This window comes from Neolamprologus multifasciatus, chromosome 12 (genome assembly GCF_963576455.1).
Source record: "Neolamprologus multifasciatus chromosome 12, fNeoMul1.2, whole genome shotgun sequence".
NCBI lineage: Eukaryota > Metazoa > Chordata > Actinopteri > Cichliformes > Cichlidae > Neolamprologus > Neolamprologus multifasciatus.
Window position 1 is genome coordinate 28,770,727 of NC_140450.1, and position 18,729 is coordinate 28,789,455.

General features: G+C 39.5%; 2 protein-coding genes across 2 annotated transcripts in view; one reads left to right on the forward strand and one right to left on the reverse strand.

The window, feature by feature from the left end:
- The window catches only part of LOC146507221 (tetraspanin-4-like), a 547,388-nt gene that overhangs the window by 51,141 nt on the left and 477,518 nt on the right, over positions 1-18,729 (reverse strand). The window lies entirely within an intron of this gene.
- tm2d2 (TM2 domain containing 2) lies at positions 574-11,973 on the forward strand. Its single transcript, XM_085180891.1, has 4 exons — positions 574-935; positions 1,267-1,357; positions 1,450-1,565; positions 6,648-11,973. The coding sequence occupies exons 1-4, from the start codon at positions 703-705 to the stop codon at positions 6,859-6,861; spliced, it is 654 nt and encodes a 217-aa protein (XP_085037017.1). The 5' UTR covers positions 574-702; the 3' UTR covers positions 6,862-11,973.

The window sequence follows — 18,729 nt, forward strand, 5'->3', positions numbered from 1 at the left end:
GACTTCAACAGAACCAGAAGTTTTTTTCACAACCGCATCTATTGCCATCTGGTGGCCTTCAGATAGAATACACGTTTAAGGGACTTCTGCATTGGCTTCCCCAATCTTCAGTTGACGTTATTCCAGCTAGTAAAGTTGTAAAAGTTGTTTAACTATATACAATGCAATACTCGTATACAATACACACATAAAACAATTCAAGTTCACAAACCAAAAACAAACAAACAAACAAACAAACAATGTAGAGCCATTCAAGCATCACTAGCAAAACAAACCAATACATTTTTTTGTACTTAAAAACACAGCTGCAGCTTGTTTATAGATACGAGTTGAGGAGGCACACCAAATGAAAATTTTGACTTGGATCTGTCATGATGAGCCTGCTCTATCCATGTATGTTTTTACTGCATCTGCAGTATGTTTGGGATCCCTTCTGTGTTCCATCAATTTTGACATGGTCCCTATACCTCAGGCTGAAATAGAGACCCAAACCACGACAGAGCCTCCACTGTGTTAAGCCAATTTGATTAAAAAAAAAAAGTGGCCCAACGGAAACGACTTTCATCTCGCGACGCTCATTGATGACGCCATTCACACGAGACGGCCATCGAGATCCAAACAAACATCTTTAGCTGAATGTGGCTAGCCAACTGTTACCATGAGCAGCTTTGAGGAATAGTTTAGTAGTATTTGGAGGTGACAATGATTTCGGTCAGCTATATTCTGATGTGCGGACAGTTCCTGCTGCTATTAACGGCCATATTGTTACAATGTTTGGAAGGAATCCACTCGCAAAATTCGACGACAACGGAGACTCCTGCTTCTTCTCCCGGTCCGGTTTCTACTTTGCTCCCCTCCAGCGAACCGCCCGACAGTGCAAACTATACGGATCTCGAGTACAAACCTCCGTCACCTGTTGTCCTCTGCAGTTATCTGTAAGTAACTCAGAGATGCTGTTAACTGGAAGTAGCTATTAGCATGTTAGCATTGGGCAATGTTAACTCTAAACTGACACAGGACTACGTTTATAAATCTGCCAATTCATGCCTACTTACGCACCAGTAACACTGAACTGGAAGCACCGCATTTCCCCTCCCAAACTTATTTTTGGTTAAAAAAAACATTTGTTGATAGATTCCAATATAATATCTTCAAAACTCGGGCTGTCTTTACACATTTCAGTTTGGCTTGACTGCACACCGTAGTTTTTTTAAAACTATACCTCTGTGTCTTTTGCTTTCTTTCTAAATTCAATGTGTGGTGAAGACCGGAGGAATTCATCTACTGTCAAGACCCTGTGGATCACGCGGGCAACTACACTGCCTATCAGGAGATGGAACATGTTGGTTGCATCGGGGTAGGTATTGTTGGTGTTTAGGACATTATACTGTTAGTTAGTGTTGAGTAATCGAGAACATCTCTGACTTTGCGCCTTTTATCTCTATCTAGTGGGGTGGCCAGACCCAAAAAGAGGTGAACCACACACGGGTTTTCTGCACTGCACTCGATGATATAGAATGTGCCGGACCCAGAGAGTTCCTCAGAGAGAATGTACCCTGCATCAAGTAAGAGATGCCACACTGGATAAACAGCTGTTACTTCATATAAAACCATCTTAAATTCTCTGGGTTCATTTTAGAGTGGATCTGCATCATATTCAAATGTTCAAACATTGCCTCTGTGTCCATATGCATCCAAAATATGTAGAACAAACAGATTATTGTTCAGTGAATGTAAACATGAATCAGCTGCTTTGCTCAGTATTTCCATTACACCAGAACACAGGAATCACTTGGGCTTTGATTTACAGTATGTATGTTAAAAAGAATGTCTGTCCAGGTTTTTAGTTATCCAGGTCATGGTAGTCTTGAGAACTTGAAAAACGAAGGCCGCTGCACTTCAGGTTTATGAAGTCATCCAACAGGCTTCTTCAGATCTAAAATAACAAGCTGAGCGGGCCAGCTACTTAACTCCTAGTATGGTTGCACCCCTTTGAAGGTGGTCTCTGAAGGGTTGTTGACTATTATTGACCTACTGTTGAGCATGTGAGTTGTCAAATGAGCCAAAGTATTTAAAAGGATATTAGTCATTTTTGTCTCCAGGTCCAATGAGTCAAACCTCTGTGAGACATTGCCACACCCCACCATCATGCGAGCTATTAAGGTCACCTGAAGCAAATTGTGAGTGGGGTCAAAATGCCAGGAAAGGGATCTTAAGACTGCACTGTAGGTGGCTCATAGCTTCTATATGAGGCTATGAGGCTCCTTTACTTCTCTCAAACCATCTGTCTTCTCTGTCCAAAATGCGAACATCAGCATTCTGGAAAGAGTGACCTTTATCCTTTAGATGCAGATGTACAGCTGAGCCTTGTCCTGTTGAGATGATTCTATGAACTTGTAGCTTGTGTTTGGGTGTTTTGTCTGACGGTGTTGTTAGGTCAGGAGTAGGGGTGGGCGGTATAAACGGTATACGGTAGAAACAATATAAATTTGGCCAGCGGTAGAGATTTTGACTATACCGCTCTACCGCAATAGCACATGTTGATGGTGTGACCAAGCGGCACCTGTTTTGGTTGAAAGCATTGCAGCGGCTGCAAACAATATCATCTGCAAATTATGCTGGGCGACAGTAGTAGCAAAGAGACGACGCACTTTTGGAATATGGGGAAAGCCAAAAACTTTGCTTCCTCTACTTCCGTACCATTGATTCATTAATGCTAAATTCTCTCGCAGCTGCTCTATCCCCATGTTGTTGCAGTATGTCAATGACTAACCTCGTATTGTGAATGGATTATCTCAGTTGTCCTTCTGACTGAAGTTTGGTCCATTTATAGCATCCTGCCATGCAATTGCATTTGTCCCTAACCACCAGAAACGCTACGTTAACTTTTATCGAATGGAAAAATGTTAGCGTTCATCCTTCAGCTTCACTGTGCTAATATTATGCTAATGTAGCTGTTTTGCTAGCAATCACGTAGGACATCATTATACACCAGCTAGTCCAACTTCAGTAATCCTACAAACATCACTGCTGTTTAGTTTTCTCTCTTCATTTATGTTGGAAGTGATAGCAGAGCTGTACGTTTTAATTTTTTCAGAAATCTCTCAGTCAGAACATGGCATATCATGTTTAGCTTACCAAAGTTGAACATTTTTAGACAGATTTCTGCGCGCCGTGTGCTGCATAAAATTGGTTTGAGGTCAGTAAGCACAACCAGAATTCCTACATAAGGCACACTGTCGATTTTTGAGAAAATGAAAGGATTTTAAGTGTGTAAAATACGTTGTACAGAAGAACAGAAGAAAAGAAAATATATTCTTTTCTCTTTTAGTTATGTATAAGCGTTTACCACTGTGTGGCTATAAGGGCAGCCATCACAGGCGGGGACAAAAAAAAACCTGAACAAACATCAAAATTGTGTTTGTTCCTGTGCGCTTTTCCTACAATAAGTGCTCAAAAACTTTTGATGAGTTGTGATAAGGACAGCTTGCTTTACTGAACTTTTTACTCTTATTCATTACTTTGACTTTATTGCCTTAATGGACAACAGCCCTGTGGTAAAGTGCAAACCGCATCCAGGACAGAAATAGCATCATTATGCTGCTAACACAACTTTGGTTCTTGACCCCGTACCAGCTGATCTCCCACAGACAGTGATGAGCAGTCAGGCTTATATCATTGTAGCCTCCACTTCTACACGTATGTTTTTGTACAGTGGCGATCACAGTGAGGCTTCTCAGGTGGTTCTAGTCCCAATGCATTGGAGGTCATGTTTCAGAGTATCATGAAAGTAATGTAACGAGTAGTGTAATAAATTGTTTTCTTTAGTGAGTAATTAATAAGTAATGTACTGCATTACTTTTCAGAAAAGTAACATATTTTTGTAGTACTTTTTTTCTTCTTCTATGTTTGTCTTGTGTTGCTGTTGTCTCACTGTTGGTAAATTATTTTACTTGCTCTTAATTTGTGAAGCACTTTGATTGACATTGTTGTTTTTAAATGTGCTATATAAATACATTTTGATTTGATTTGATTTGAACTCTGCTGGGGCTCCAAGGGATCCAAAGGTGTCAACTTACTGTATACCACAGATTGGCTAGTCAGTGGCATCACTTGAGTCATGAGAGTGTCTCCCTCACAAAAATCAAAACCGCCCTTTTTGAAACCCGGCAACAAGGGAATTGGCTGCACAAAAAACAACACCATTGTCCCAGAATCTGACAAAAACTCATCACGACATAATGGGATACGCATGCGCACATTAGGTGGTACTTTAGTGAAATGGAAAACAAGTTCAGCCAATCTGAGTAAGTACTAATGGAAAGGGGCTATGAGAGAAGCCAGAGCCAGGGATGATGGTTGTGCTAGACTGATGTTTTTGTATGACTAAGAGGCTCCATTTGAAAATGTAAGACTTGAAGGTGTTTGCAGCACCTGAAAGGTTGTAGCGTTGCAAAAAATCAATTGACTTCATTTCTGCTATCTGGATGATAAGGTCTGGCTGGCCTTTAGTTTCTGACAGACAGAAGGAAATTGACACACAATGGCATGACCTCAGTACCTAGCTAGGATTAACATTATCAGAAGATTATGATTTCTTAGCAGCTGTGCGGTGGTGTTGAAGCCAGGACTGGAGCCTCAAATTGTTATTTAAATTAGACTTCAAGCCACTGATCAGGCATGATCTCTTCCTGTCAGACTCTAAGGAATGATTAACATGCTATACACACACCTTCATATGTCCAAATCAGAGATGAAACATCTAATTAATCAGCTGACTGACGGGAAGTGAATTGGCACCTAATTTGAAGTCAGTTTTTTTTCAGAAACTACCACAGCTATTTCGTTCAGCCTCCCATAAGAGAATATTTTTCTTTTGCACATTATGAACTCTTTGGGTTATTTATGATCATGATTAAACTTGCGGCATCTAAAAATAAATGACAGATTCAAAGTTGATAAATAACAGTTAGTTACAGCTCTAACCAAAATCGTATTTTGAAGGTGTGATGTAATATTTATTATCTACAGCTTGCCACTTTAGAGATCTTCTAACTGTGAAGCTTTGAAATCTGACATTTGTTTTAGATAACATTCTGACTAATTTAAAATTATTGTTCTAGAAATTGAATTACGCAGTCTTACACTACAGGCTACATTCACAAAGACGTTCCTACAGAACATCACACACCACCACGGATACATCGGGGCAATTTGGAGTTCAGTATCCTGTCCAAGAATGTATTGACATTCAGACTGGAATTCAAGCCGTGAATCAAACCCCTGACCTTTCGACTAGAGGATGACTCACTCTGTGCCTGGAATAACAGTTGTTTACACAGAATTAAACAGTGTCTTGAGACCTTTGTTGTGTTTCTCGGGCTATTAATGAACTTTTTAAAAATGTATGTATGCATATATGTATTTATTTATTGGTGTGTGTTTGTCATCATCTTGCTGCCGCTGAAACCAAGCAGTAACCTATGGACCTGAAAAATGAAGCCAGTACACAAGGACCAAAAAGGGCATTTTCTTCTAATGGCCACTTGAGGCTGGCTCCAAAATTGAGTCGATAGCCATAGACTTCAGAGCCTGACCGATACTACACATATGTATGGATACATATGTGTAGTTATTTATTTCCTCATGTGCACTCTGCCTGACTTTGCACAGACCAGCTGGTTGTTGTGGTAGTGTTTGACAAATAACATGGTCTGCTCTGTGGTAGATGTTTGTGCTGTGGTTTTGGTCAGTGAAATTGGTGTACTAGTCTATTAGCAGCTGTACTTCTCTGTATGTTATGTAGTTTGTGGATCCTGCACATATTCATTACCTTATTAGTCAGAACTCCACAATCTCACCCAGATATGGTCACTTCTTGATGTATACATTATTTTCAAAATGAATACGATCCACCTTGCCTCTTCAGTAATTTTCTCCGCAGGGAGGTTTTTATAAAGTCAAAATCAAGTTGCTCTCATGGATCTTTTATAGAGGAACATTTGTGCTTTAAAGACCGAGGAAGGGTACTTTTCCACAGTGACAAAGCATAGGCTCACCACTAGATGGCAAGGTTTAGCCATAGGATCACAACTTCTTTTTGCCCTCATAACTTCACACCACACACAGGATTCACGAGCACATCAGGCTAATCTCTATAGTAACTGCATAGACATCAGACATTTGCAGTGAACGGGCACAATCAAAGCAGCACCTGTACAAAGTCTGTGCTGCCGCCCAGGCTTTGGATAAACCAGGCTCAAATGCTCAGTTTCCCCCGTGCCTCCGTCCACCGATTATACAATACAGAGCAGGTGTTTCTTTTATTCTGTCCGCTCCTTGTAGATCACAACTGCAGGTGGTCTACACCTTTTCTTTTGAATCTTGTGGCTTGTTTCATCATTATGATTAAAATATATATCTGTTTATGTGTTTGTTTATTACCTTCTTGAGCCATATGGGGCATCCACAAATGATGAGATTGTCGTAACCAGACTCTGTGAAATGTCAGTAACTTGCTGCAACCTGAAATAAAGTGAACTGATGCCGATTTAAACTCTTTCCAACTTTGGAACCTGGCTGAGGTCCAGGTGTGTAAATGAAATACATTTTGCAACTCATCTAAATTCTTGCCATGTGTTTTACAGATACACTGGACACTACTTCATCACCACACTGCTGTATTCCTTCTTCTTGGGCTGTTTCGGGGTTGATCGTTTCTGCCTGGGCCACACAGGGACTGCGGTTGGGAAGCTGCTCACACTGGGAGGCCTGGGAATCTGGTGGTTTGTGGACCTAATTCTGCTTATCACCGGTGGACTGATGCCCAGCGATTACAGTAACTGGTGCACATACTACTGAGAGCGACAGCAAACCGCAACTAAGGACTCCGGCCACTTTGCTGTCTGATATTTATCAGCCTAATAAGGAGGACTCCCAGGACGTGGCCTCTGCCTGCGTTGGCTTACTAGAAGTGGAATCTGGGACCTCCTGAGGGCTCCTATGGGGTTCCCAGGAGCTCCAGTGAAAAAGGAGGAATAATTTGCTATCATTAAAATAAATTCAGTTCTTGGAGAATGCATAAAACTCAAGGCTTTTACCACAGCTACAGTGATGGTGGTTTTTTCCAGTTTCCTGATTTCTCAAAAAAGGTCACTTTCATGCTTGTAGTTCAGTTCATTTTGTCCGATATGAGTGGAACAATATGATTCATTGTTGCCGTTTAGTTCTGGTCTGCTGGAATGGGCTTCTGTTTTTTTTATTTTGTTGAATGTCATCCTGCATCCTGAATGTCAGTACCCACAATGGAGAGAAAGATGAGTATATTTCCAGTGTAGCTGGTTTGTTACACCCACTTTCTAATCAAGCATACAGATTCACATGGATTAGGACACAAGCACAACATGTTATATCAAAGGGTTTAGACTTGCAGCTTTCTTTAGCATTGATGCTCAGTAGATAGGCTTGATAGAAATCAGTTTGCTTTCACAGCACAGGCTGCCACCAGAGTTCATTTGGAAGCAAACGGAGGCCCCATGATCCAAAGGTTGCCTCAACACCACATCTGTCCGGGCCTGGGTAACAGTTTCTGCTGCCCGTTTGGCTCAAGTGTTGTTAAAGCTGGTGCAGACTGAGATTTCATGAGGAAAGGACAATTCTGGTGGAGGTGTGAAAGCCAAACTACCAAATGGAGGATCTTATGGGAGTTTGTGTTTTAGGCGTGTTATACTCTCATTTAATGTACTCAAACATGCTCACAGTTTTGTGGAAATCCAGAATTTACAGCAACAGTGTGTTTGTTTTTCATGGTGCAGACAGCATGAACTCTAATTCTGAGGACAATTCAGTTCGTTTGTGATTCACGAGTATTTCATTTTTGATGTCTTTCATTGGATGTTTGGGCCGCTTTCCTTGTTTATGCGGGCGTCTACAGTTTAAGTTTCTGGACTTGTTTATGTCATCCAGTAAAGACAATGAACCAGGCTCCTTTCTTTGTTGCTGTCGGGAGGACAAAGTAGAACTATCAGTTATGGTATTTTTGGTTCAAGCATAGCCTGTATAAAAAATTGACACGGTCAATCATGCCACCCGTTTTGAAGCCTCGAGATGAGGCTTTTTGGCCATCTTCATCTTGGCGTTTTAAAGCCGGGTGTGCGGTGTGGATCGGACAAATCACACACTTATTGGCTGCCAGCTTGTTGTTAATCAATGAGCATATCTCAGATAATCCTGCTTTCTCCAACTTAGGACTAGAGATGGCACGATACCACTTTTTTTATGTCCGATACCGATACCGATATCATAAATTTGGATATCTGCCGATACCGATATGAATCCGATATAGTGTGTTTTTTAATCAGTAAAACTGTTTTTTTTAATATCTTGCTGCTTTTTGTATAAGTTCATACTCAAGTTAAAAAACAGCAACAACACTAAAGCTATTCTGTTATACCTGTATGTAAAAAAAAAAAAAACAAAAAAAAAACACACTGCACCCAAAATATTTCATAGATCAGCAACACTGATCAATCTAATAAAGTTAAACCTACCCCATCCTCCCTATTCTGGTATTTTAAAGAGTACTTAGCAGAAATATTAAGCAACCTAACTAATAGGGTTGCAAACTCCCAGCAAAAGAAAATAGGGAACCACCCTCTTCCTCATGATGCTTAATCAATGTAATCAACTTTAATTTGATGTATCTGTATTATATTATACATACACATTAAAAGTGAATCTCTGTCCAAAAAATGCACTCAGTTTACTTTTTACTCACTATGAGCATAATTCATTTTTTAATTCTCCCGCAGTAATTAAGGTTAGGATATGTATTTTTTCTATTCCAATCCATTCTTCTTTTGCAGCATTTAAAAAAATTCACAGAAATAAATTATTTTTCAAGAATAATTAAATAGATTCAACATCTTTCTTCAACAGAATTGCAGACTGCACAGATGGTACCTTCCCAAAGGAAAAAGTACTACTACTAAAAAGTACTAGGGTATATTAGACTTAACAGTTACTATATACAGTAATGGACTTCTATACATTTTACATCAGATTAAAACTTTGGGTGTAAGATTCAGATAATTATTAAATAATTAAAAGCTAGATATTTTAAATGAGAATAAGAAAGAAAAGTATGTCTTTGTGCCCCCTTTGCCTGTTCATGCCCTATCGGCCCCCCTGGCTAAACTTTGCTAGATCCGCCCCTGCACAGTTACCAGCCGTCAGCTGCATAGAAAAAGATCCTGGTCTAGAAAGTAATATTAAATAAATTCTAACAACAGCTTATCAAGCTTAATAATGCTGCTGTTGTTCAGCCGCTGGTTTCCTCTTTCTGGTGAGAAGTGGGCCAAAAACAAACAAGAGAGACGGACTCGCGACAGAAAAGCCGATCAGCTGATCATTAAGCAGTTTCACGATTGAAGTAGCAGCAGGAGAGAGAGAGAAGAGGCAGTTGCTCTATATATCGGTTGTTAAGTTTAACGCGGGAATGCTTTACAAACATTCAGAGATGAACTTACACACTTGCTTTACTTCTCTCTGAGATAACTTCCTCGGAGATGAAATGTTTGCTAGCAGGCTACAAATGCACACAGCCGCTCTATCACGTGACCACACTGCTCCAGCTCGCCATGTCGCCAAGTTTTGTGAGGTGCTTTTTTGATATTTAATGGATCGGATTACATTTTTTATTTCTCTCCGATATCCGATCCAGTAATTTAGGTCAGTATCGGACCGATACCGATACGTAATATCGGATCGGTCCATCTCTACTTAGGACTAAATATGACCCAAAATGAGTGACTGATAACATAAACTCATCAGGAAAGTGTTTGACCCTCGGCCCTCACCTAGGTATTTTCCCATACACTGTTACAGGACCAGGAGTACATATGGACCCGCAGCCTTTGCCCCCTCATGTTTGCTCATCCATCTTTTATATGGCCTACAGATATAAGCCTACATCAGTCCTTCAGCAGTGTTGGGTGTATCGTGTTGTAAAGTGCAAAGTCACATATTAGAGTTGGGTACTTTCAGCTGCCCCTTATCCATTCCCAAAGCAGTACATTTTACACCCGATTTATCCGAGCTGAGGACCAGCACTAGGAGTAGCTTGTGACCCCCTGGCTGTGTTTGTAGCTCCTCTTCCATGTAAAGTGAAGGTGTTAACCAGTACACCACAGAGCCATTAGAGAACTACTGTTCACATTTTGAAGAAGCACCTGCAATAACCCGTCACTCTGAGGGAAATGAGGTGTGTTTCTGGTTATGTGGTCGAGCACAAGCTGCCACTATCAGCTACATTCAGAGTTACAGTAGATTACACTCCTAGATGTATAACTAGTGTACCCAGACTAAATTCAAATAGAAAGGTTTATTTTTTTGAATGCAGAAATATTCTAAAGGTAATTAGTTTTCAGTTGTTAATGCTGTAATTATGCAATATAACAAGTTACTTTTAGAAGTAACATTACCCAACACTGGACCTCAGACAGAGAAAGCATAAATCGGTCTTTACAAACAAGTTAAAGGACATCAGCACTGGTGACCACGTGGTGTCGATGTGTCCTCATATCCTGGAAGCCTTGTATATGCTATAAATGTCTCAGGAATAGAAAATTGAAACTTCAGTGTTGATGTATCCTAAATCTGCAAGTTCTGTGGCTCGGTTCATTTTGTTTCCTATGTGACTTACAAACTGAACAAGAATCTTCCATTCCATAAAACGCTTAGCAGGTTTCTTCTCCTGAGGGCAACATCATACACAAGTTATCACTTTTTCCCTCTGTCAAATTACTCGACAGACCAGAATTGACCCTTCACTTGCCTCTTCCACCAGAGCTGTCTGAATATATTTATATATTGCAGGGTTTTTTTTTTTTGTTGTTTTTTTTTAAAATATGTTCTTTCTTTACTTGGACTGATTAACATCGGAGCTCCAAGCAAGCAGCACAGCAGGCATGGACATGCACAGCAGTCCTATTAGTCACATTTCAGATATCGATGTAGCAGTCTTCTGTATTAACTCAAGGTTCCTTACTTTTGGAAGGGAAAAGAAAAGTCTGCTGTGTGGAAGCATTTACCTCCAAAACCTCATCTCATCCGAATGTCTTAAACTAAAACAAATTTTGATCTCCATTGACTTTCAGGAGTGAGGCTCAGGTCTCACATTAAATATTCAAATCTTCATCTCCCACTTTGTTAAATTTCTAATCTTTACCAGGACCCAGGGTTTATGTGCTGTTCCATAGATAGAGCTCATTTCATTACCTAAGGATATGTGAAAACCCTCTTAGCTCTCATCGTAAAAAGTTGAAGAAGACACCATCGTCAATGTGACGACTCATCCAGCAGCAGGAGTGTGCTTTCAACAGGCAATATATTTTCAGCTGGCTAAACATCCTTTGTAGAGTGAAGCATTAAAACACTGCTTTACATAATTAAATTTTCCACTTAATTCATAGAGTGACGGTTTATATGCCACTTGAAAAAAGATCTGCACACAGTTTTTTCCAGGTACCATATCTCTCTTTTAGTGTGATGTCCTCCTTAAAGCTCTGTACACTTGCCCTACATTAATATGTTTTGTGACATATATTTTCTTGAGTTTTTCAGCTTGTACAGATATAGATATTGTATATGATATGGATCCAACTGATGGAAGCATCACCTGAGCTGGGTGTTAATGTTATTTAACTTTGATCCACACATTGCTAATTTATGTTTCATCTGTTGATTTAAAAAAAAAAGATGAATTCATGGAAATATTATTGGTAGTGTACATTGTTGAGACCAATGTTTACTATAAGACGTATTTTTCTTTTCTGTACTCTTAAGCCTTTAAACCAGGTGTGTGCATAGGAGGTCCAATGTTCCCTTTTCTGATGGTGTTAAAAAAATCCAAACTTTCTCATGTTTTCATTGTTCACAGTCCTTATTACCCAATAAAAAGTATCTGGGACATGGTGTTCTTTACATTCATTGGAGTCTAGTTAGTTCTGGGGTAGAATGTCAGTAAAAGAGTGTGTTGCTTCCTCTCAGTACTTTGCATTTTGACTGAGGTTATAGATTTGGCATGATTAAAAAAACATTTTTGATATTATCTATGGTTTCAGACAATTCAATTTTTCAATTCAATTTTATTTATATAGCGCCAAAACACAACAGTCGCCTCAAGGTGCTAGGTTTCAAACATTAGAAATACGCATTAATACTATAAAATATTACATATATAACTACATAGTACTATTTTTTTCTATCAGTGGTTTAGCACAGTGTTTCAGCAAACAGACTACAGGTACCAACATTTAAATAATTTTGTATGATCTTATTTAGTCTTGTTTTACTTTATTTGACAGGTGGTCATAAAACACTTCATCAGTTTTGCTGACTTTGGTTTTATTTATTTATTTTACTTATGAAATAACCGGATAAAATCTTTATCCAAACATACCTGATCCATCCATCCATCCGCTTCCACTTATTCTTTTTCAGGGTCACGAGGGGCGCTGTTCAGTTACTCTTTATATAGTTAGGTAGGAGTCAGACCATGTTTCTTTTTAGCTGAAAAGCATTACACCCAGGTAACCTGCAAATGTGTCTAGTTCAGCTTGTAACATTGTACGTGAAAACACGTTGAAAACGTGTTTTCCGACAATGTTTGCTACTCTATAATCTGTCCAGCTATGTAGTAAAATCAGTGACATTTGACCGCCCTGTTGCTCCCATTGAAATGTATACAGCCTATTTAAAATCTAAAACTTTAAATTGTCCGCAGCCTGCTGTTGTTTACCACTGTCCTGTTTGAAATGGATACTAACTAGTAGGGGTGCAACGATGCACAAAATTCATGGTTCGGTTCGGTTTGATACTTTGGTGTCACGGTTCGATATTTTTTCGATACAAAAAAAATGTTCATGCCTTTTTAATTTGTCATTTATTAAAATTATAAATATATATTTTAACTCAAAAGTACAGTTTTTAAATTTAATGTTGCTGAAACAACAAAATAATAAATAAAATAAATCTATCTGATCGAGAAATCACTCATCTTTGGAAAAGAGAGTTTATTACAGAGAAATGGCTCTTTCCAAAATAAAAGCTATACTATACGCTTCTTCTGGGTTATATCCTCAGCAGCATATTAAACATATCAGGTCCCCATAAGGAGAATCATGTGCTAACGGCTGTCTAAATGACTCGGGTAAAGTTTGTAGCATGTGTGCTTGTTGTTTTTGTCTGCTTCCACTTGTCTTTGCACTAGGATGATGTCGGAGTAAATGTGCAGTCATATTCGTTGTGTTCCCACTAGTGCTGTCAGCGTTAATCTCGTTGAAATGACGTTAACGCCACAACACAGCAAATCTCTGTTAACGAGCTACCGCCGATCGCCCCGTGCATGGGGCTGGACGGCGTCAACACGTTAACGAGCAAACTGCGCTAACGCACTAGTTCCCACCAATGTAATTGAGCATTGCGTGGCACATCCGACATACTGTTTTACTTTTGTCCATGACGCGCTTACCTTCAGGGTCATACGTCACACAAAAACCAAAATAGTTCCAAACGCCAAATCTGAATTATGGTGGGGGAGATTCAATTTGCCATGTTGCAACGAGCTTAGCTTCTGTCTCGCTAGCTTGCGCTGCGCTCAGTGAATCTGCGTTCGACTACTCCGCCTAGGCTGCAATGTCGAGCGCAGATCCACTGAGCGCTCAACACAGACAGCATCGTCAGAAGAAAAGTTGATAAAATAAATTAAAAATTTTGTATTGTTCGATACATATGCGTACCGAACCGAAGGCACTGTATCGAACGGATCAATATCGATACGAGTATTGTTGCACCCCTACTAACTAGCTAACTGAGTGAATGCCCATTAACCTTATAACTCCTGTTGTGTGTGTGCGTGTGTGTGTGTGTGTGTGTACAGAGAGACAGCCAGGTTCATAATGGATATAAGGAAGGTTTTTTTTCAAAAAAGGAGCCACATTCAGGTAAAAGTGTAAAATCAAATGATCCGTCAATCAAGAATATTGTTGGATCAGTGTTTCAATGTTTATATCTTTTATTAGATGTTCATGTGGTTTGGTTATTTGCCTTCTGGTTGAAAGTAGACTGAAAGAGGACTTTTTGTTAGCGATCTTAATAATTTTTCATCTAATTGAATACAATCTATTTGTGTATGATTGTCAGTCCAAAGAGGGAGAGAGGAAAGAGGGAACGTGAGGAGAAAGGGCAAGGTCAGGAAGAACCAGGTAAGAAAACAGACAGGGAATAGTGACAGGCAAAACAGAAACTGTTAAACTGACAAAGAGAAAAAACCTAATTTTACTCACACAATCTGGAAGTTGTGTTCTCCCTATATTAAAGCTGCTAAACAGAATCTGCAAAACAAACTGGGTTGAAACATTTTGACCCTCTTTAACAACATTCCAACATAACATTATAATTGATTGGGGAGATTAAAATTAATGATATATTTTTATGTGGTTCAGCCACAACTCTACTAAAACCTCAGCCAGTAATAGGTAGGCCAACTTTTGGACCGTCCAGTTGTCTGTATGACTGCCGCAGTACGTACATCACATTTGCGCAGAAACTGCCAAACAGCCCTGGTGGAGTGAGGAGCTGTAAAGAGAAGCAGATGCTCTGTTTATATTCTAAAAATGTTTTAAGCTTGTTTCAAAGATTCTGTACAGCAGCTTTAAATGTTTTCCAAAAGCACACATACACTTATCAGTGTTTCTCAAACTTGTTACAGTGTGTACCACCTGAAAAAATGTCAAGCTCTCCCAAGTACCACTATGAAAGCATGAAATAATTTATTCTGTTTTGGGAGTATTTTTTATGTATCTGTATTATATTATACATACACATTAAAAGTGAATCTCTGTCCAAAAAATGCACTCAGTTTACTTTTTACTCACTATGAGCATAATTCATTTTTTAATTCTCCCGCAGTAATTAAGGTTAGGATATATATTTTTTCTATTCCAATCCATTCTTCTTTTGCAGCATTTAAATAACCTATATCAGATTTGATGGTTATGTTACAGACTTTTCAAAAAAGTGTTTTGCTTTTCTTTCACAAATGTGGGGATTAAATTGTTAAAATGTCCAAAACAATGATGTCATGTTTTGTGACGAGGACCCAGGCAGAGAGACTTGATGAATTTAAGAATCTTATGATTTAATAAAGAAATTTGCAGACTTGCACAGAGATGGTAAAATTATGATGACTGGTAACGGAGACGAAGACAACAGACGATGAGGACAGGGAGGAACAGGGGTTTAAATGCACCAAAGTGACAGTCAGAGAGAACTCGGGACAACATTTAAGGATGCAGGGACTGACAGAGACAGGTTTATCTTGCCTGGCTGGGCAGCTCTCTGGATGCTCAGCACCCCCAAAGCTCTGATCCTAGAGTTGCCCCTGGTTGCTAGGCAACCTGAGCAGCGCGACGAAGGCCAGGCCGTCCCATTTCACAAGCCTCTCACTTCCGCACTTCTCGTACTTCATAGTACCAGCCGTACGTAGTCGGCGAAGTGCGCGTACTCTGCGGACGCTGAATTGGGACACAGCCCAGGACCTGCTGGACGCATCTAAAATCTGCAGAATCAGGACTGAGTGTGCTTAATGAAGCTGACATCAGCTTTCCAAAAAAATGTGTTTAATCAAAGTTAATTTATGATTTAACAAGAGGGGCAATTACTTATCACACAGGATCTGGATAACGGTTTCCCCCTAACAAATAACTATTCATTCATTATTAAATAAATGAAACCAATTTAAAAATAAAAATGCATTTTGTATTTGATAGGGTTATCTATTGGGTTGTCTTTTGACGATGTGAAACGTAAATATGAAAACAAGCAAACAAAAAAGTAAGCAATCAGGAATCTGCACATGCTTTTACACAGCATCAGTTCAGCTTTTGAATTCAGTTTTTCAGGGCCACACTAGAAAAAGAACTGAGGGTCACCAAGAGCTAGTAACATACAGCTTATTGATGTGCTTTAACTTCACTGTAATATGTTGGAGTTTGTCCCAAAAAAAGCCATTGGCTGGATATACTTTAGGTCTTGGTTGTTTTTGCAATGAGTAAAAGCATAATTTAGCGATTGCTTATGAGCAGAAACTGTACAAAACTATACGCTGTTGAAGTAATCTTCAACAGCGTATTCAAGATTAATATCTTGAGAGGTTGAAAGAACCCATTAGTAAAAATTGTGTTCTGACTAAAAAGGATAGTTACTTAATGAATACTCAATCTCAAAAGTTGGGAAATTCCTGTTTTATAGCAGCCAAAACATTAAACACAACCTCCATCCTTCCATCCATGTCTTCTCTTCCACATATATTTATCAGGGCAAGAGGCTGAACCCAACCTTTGATTGTAAATATAACCTGATTTCTGAAAAAGTTGAAATGTTCTGTAAAATGTAACTAAAAACAGAATGTGTCAAGAAATTTGGGATAGAGACAACTAATAGTTGAAAAAGTAAGTGACATCTAAAATAAACAGCTTAAGGAACATTTTGCAACTAAAAATAATAAAAATGAAATTGCAACGATAGATAAATATGTAAAATATATCTACAGTATATAATATGATCAAAACATTCGTAGAACCTGGAGAAATGTCTGTACTCAACAGACAAGCTGAAAACAAGCAGCACTGTTATGATTCTGCCATGGAAGTCACTGCAGTGGCTCAGAAACACTTCCACAATTTGTTGTCTGTGAACTTAGTTTGCCATGCCATCCATAAATGCAGGCAGGCTAAAGCTCTTTTGTGTGAACATGATCCAGTAATACCCCTATATCCTGTCTCTTTTTTTTTTCTTAAAATAATATGATTGTTTTTGCAACATCATACAAAGATTTGTTTCCACAATAATATGCAGCAGTAGTAAGAACACCCCCCCCCAAACACACACACACACAACACCTTCCATCCCTGCTCTCTCTCAAACCTACATCAAGTAAAAACACATGAAATATGCATACATTAGTACAGTATGTGGCATTTATTGTCACGGTTTGCCAGGGCAAGCCGTGGGGATGAGGGGGAAGGAGGACCCAAATGCTGGACTCTTTGATGAAGGCAGTGCGTTTATTTACAGTGATGCAAAATAATCCAAACAACAATAAATCCCCAGTGCTTTCCCGACTCCCGTGACGGGCCCCTCAGGCGCGTGGTGACATCCGGCTCGGGCTGAGCGGGGCCCTTGGGCGGCAAAGGCCCTTATTTAAGTAATTTGAAGTCAAATTAAGCCTTTGTTACAACATTTTTTCAACATTAACTCTAGAGGAGTTCAATTCAATTCAATTCAATTTTATTTATATAGCGCCAAATCACAACAAAAGTCGCCTCAAGGCACTTCATAGATACAGAGAAAAACCCAACAATCATATGACCCCCTATGAGCAAGCACTTTGGCGACAGTGGGAAGGAAAAACTCCCTTTTAACAGGAAGAAACCTCCGGCAGAACCAGGCTCAGGGAGGGGCAGCCATCTGCTGCGACCGGTTGGGGTGAGAGAAGGAAGACAGGATAAAAGACATGCTGTGGAAGAGAGACAGAGGTTAATAACAGATATGATTCAATGCAGAGAAGTCTATTAATACATAGTGAGTGAGAAAGGTGACTGGAAAGGAAAAACTCAATGCATCATGGGAATCCCCCGGCAGCCTACGTCTATTGCAGCATAACTAAGGGAGGATTCAGGGTCACCTGGTCCAGCCCTAACTATATGCTTTAGCAAAAAGGAAAGTTTTAAGCCTAATCTTAAAAGTAGAGATAGTGTCTGTCTCCCGAATCCAAACGGGAAGCTGGTTCCACAGAAGAGGGGCCTGAAAACTGAAGGCTCTCCCTCCCATTCTACTTTTAAATACTCTAGGAACAACAAGTAGGCCTGCAGAGCGAGAGCGAAGTGCTCTAATAGGGTGATATGGTACTACAAGGTCATTAAGATAAGATGGGGCCTGATTATTTAAGACCTTGTATGTGAGGAGCAGGATTTTGAATTCAATTCTGGATTTAACAGGAAGCCAGTGAAGGGAAGCCAAAACAGGAGAAATATGCTCTCTCTTTCTAGTCCCTGTCAGTACTCTTGCTGCAGCATTTTGGATTAGCTGAAGGCTTTTCAGTGAGTTTTTTGGACATCCTGATAATAATGAATTGCAGTAGTCCAGCCTGGAAGTAATAAATGCATGAACTAGTTTTTCAGCGTCACTCTGAGACAGGATATTTCTAATTTTAGAGATGTTGCGCAAATGGAAGAACACAGTCTTACATATTTGTTTAATATGTGCGTTGAAGGACATATCCTGGTCAAAAATGACTCCAAGGTTCCTCACAGTGTTACTGGAGGCCAAGGTAATGCCATCCAGAGTAAGAATCTGGTTAGATACCATATTTCTAAGCTTTCTGCGCCGACTACAATAACCTCAGTTTTATCTGAATTAAGAAGCAGAAAGTTAGCGGCCATCCAGGTCTTTATGTCTTTAAGACATTCCTGCAGTTTAACTAATTGGTGTGTGTTATCTGGCTTCATGGACAGATAGAGCTGGGTGTCATCTGCATAGCAGTGAAAATGTATGCTATGTCTTCTAATGATGCTGCCTAAGGGAAGCATGTATAATGTAAACAGAATTGGTCCTAGCACTGAACCCTGTGGAACTCCATAATTAACCTCAGTGTGTGAAGAAGACTCT

What these genes read in the sequence shown, in the direction of transcription:
- tm2d2 (XM_085180891.1), top strand. Translation starts at nt 703, where the DNA reads ATGATTTCGGTCAGCTATATTCTGATGTGCGGACAGTTCCTGCTGCTA. An exon ending in AACATGTTGGTTGCATCGGG is followed by an intron (nt 1,358 to 1,449) that starts GTAGGTATTGTT and finishes ATCTCTATCTAG; the next exon opens with TGGGGTGGCCAGACCCAAAA. An exon ending in GAGAATGTACCCTGCATCAA is followed by an intron (nt 1,566 to 6,647) that starts GTAAGAGATGCC and finishes TGTGTTTTACAG; the next exon opens with ATACACTGGACACTACTTCA.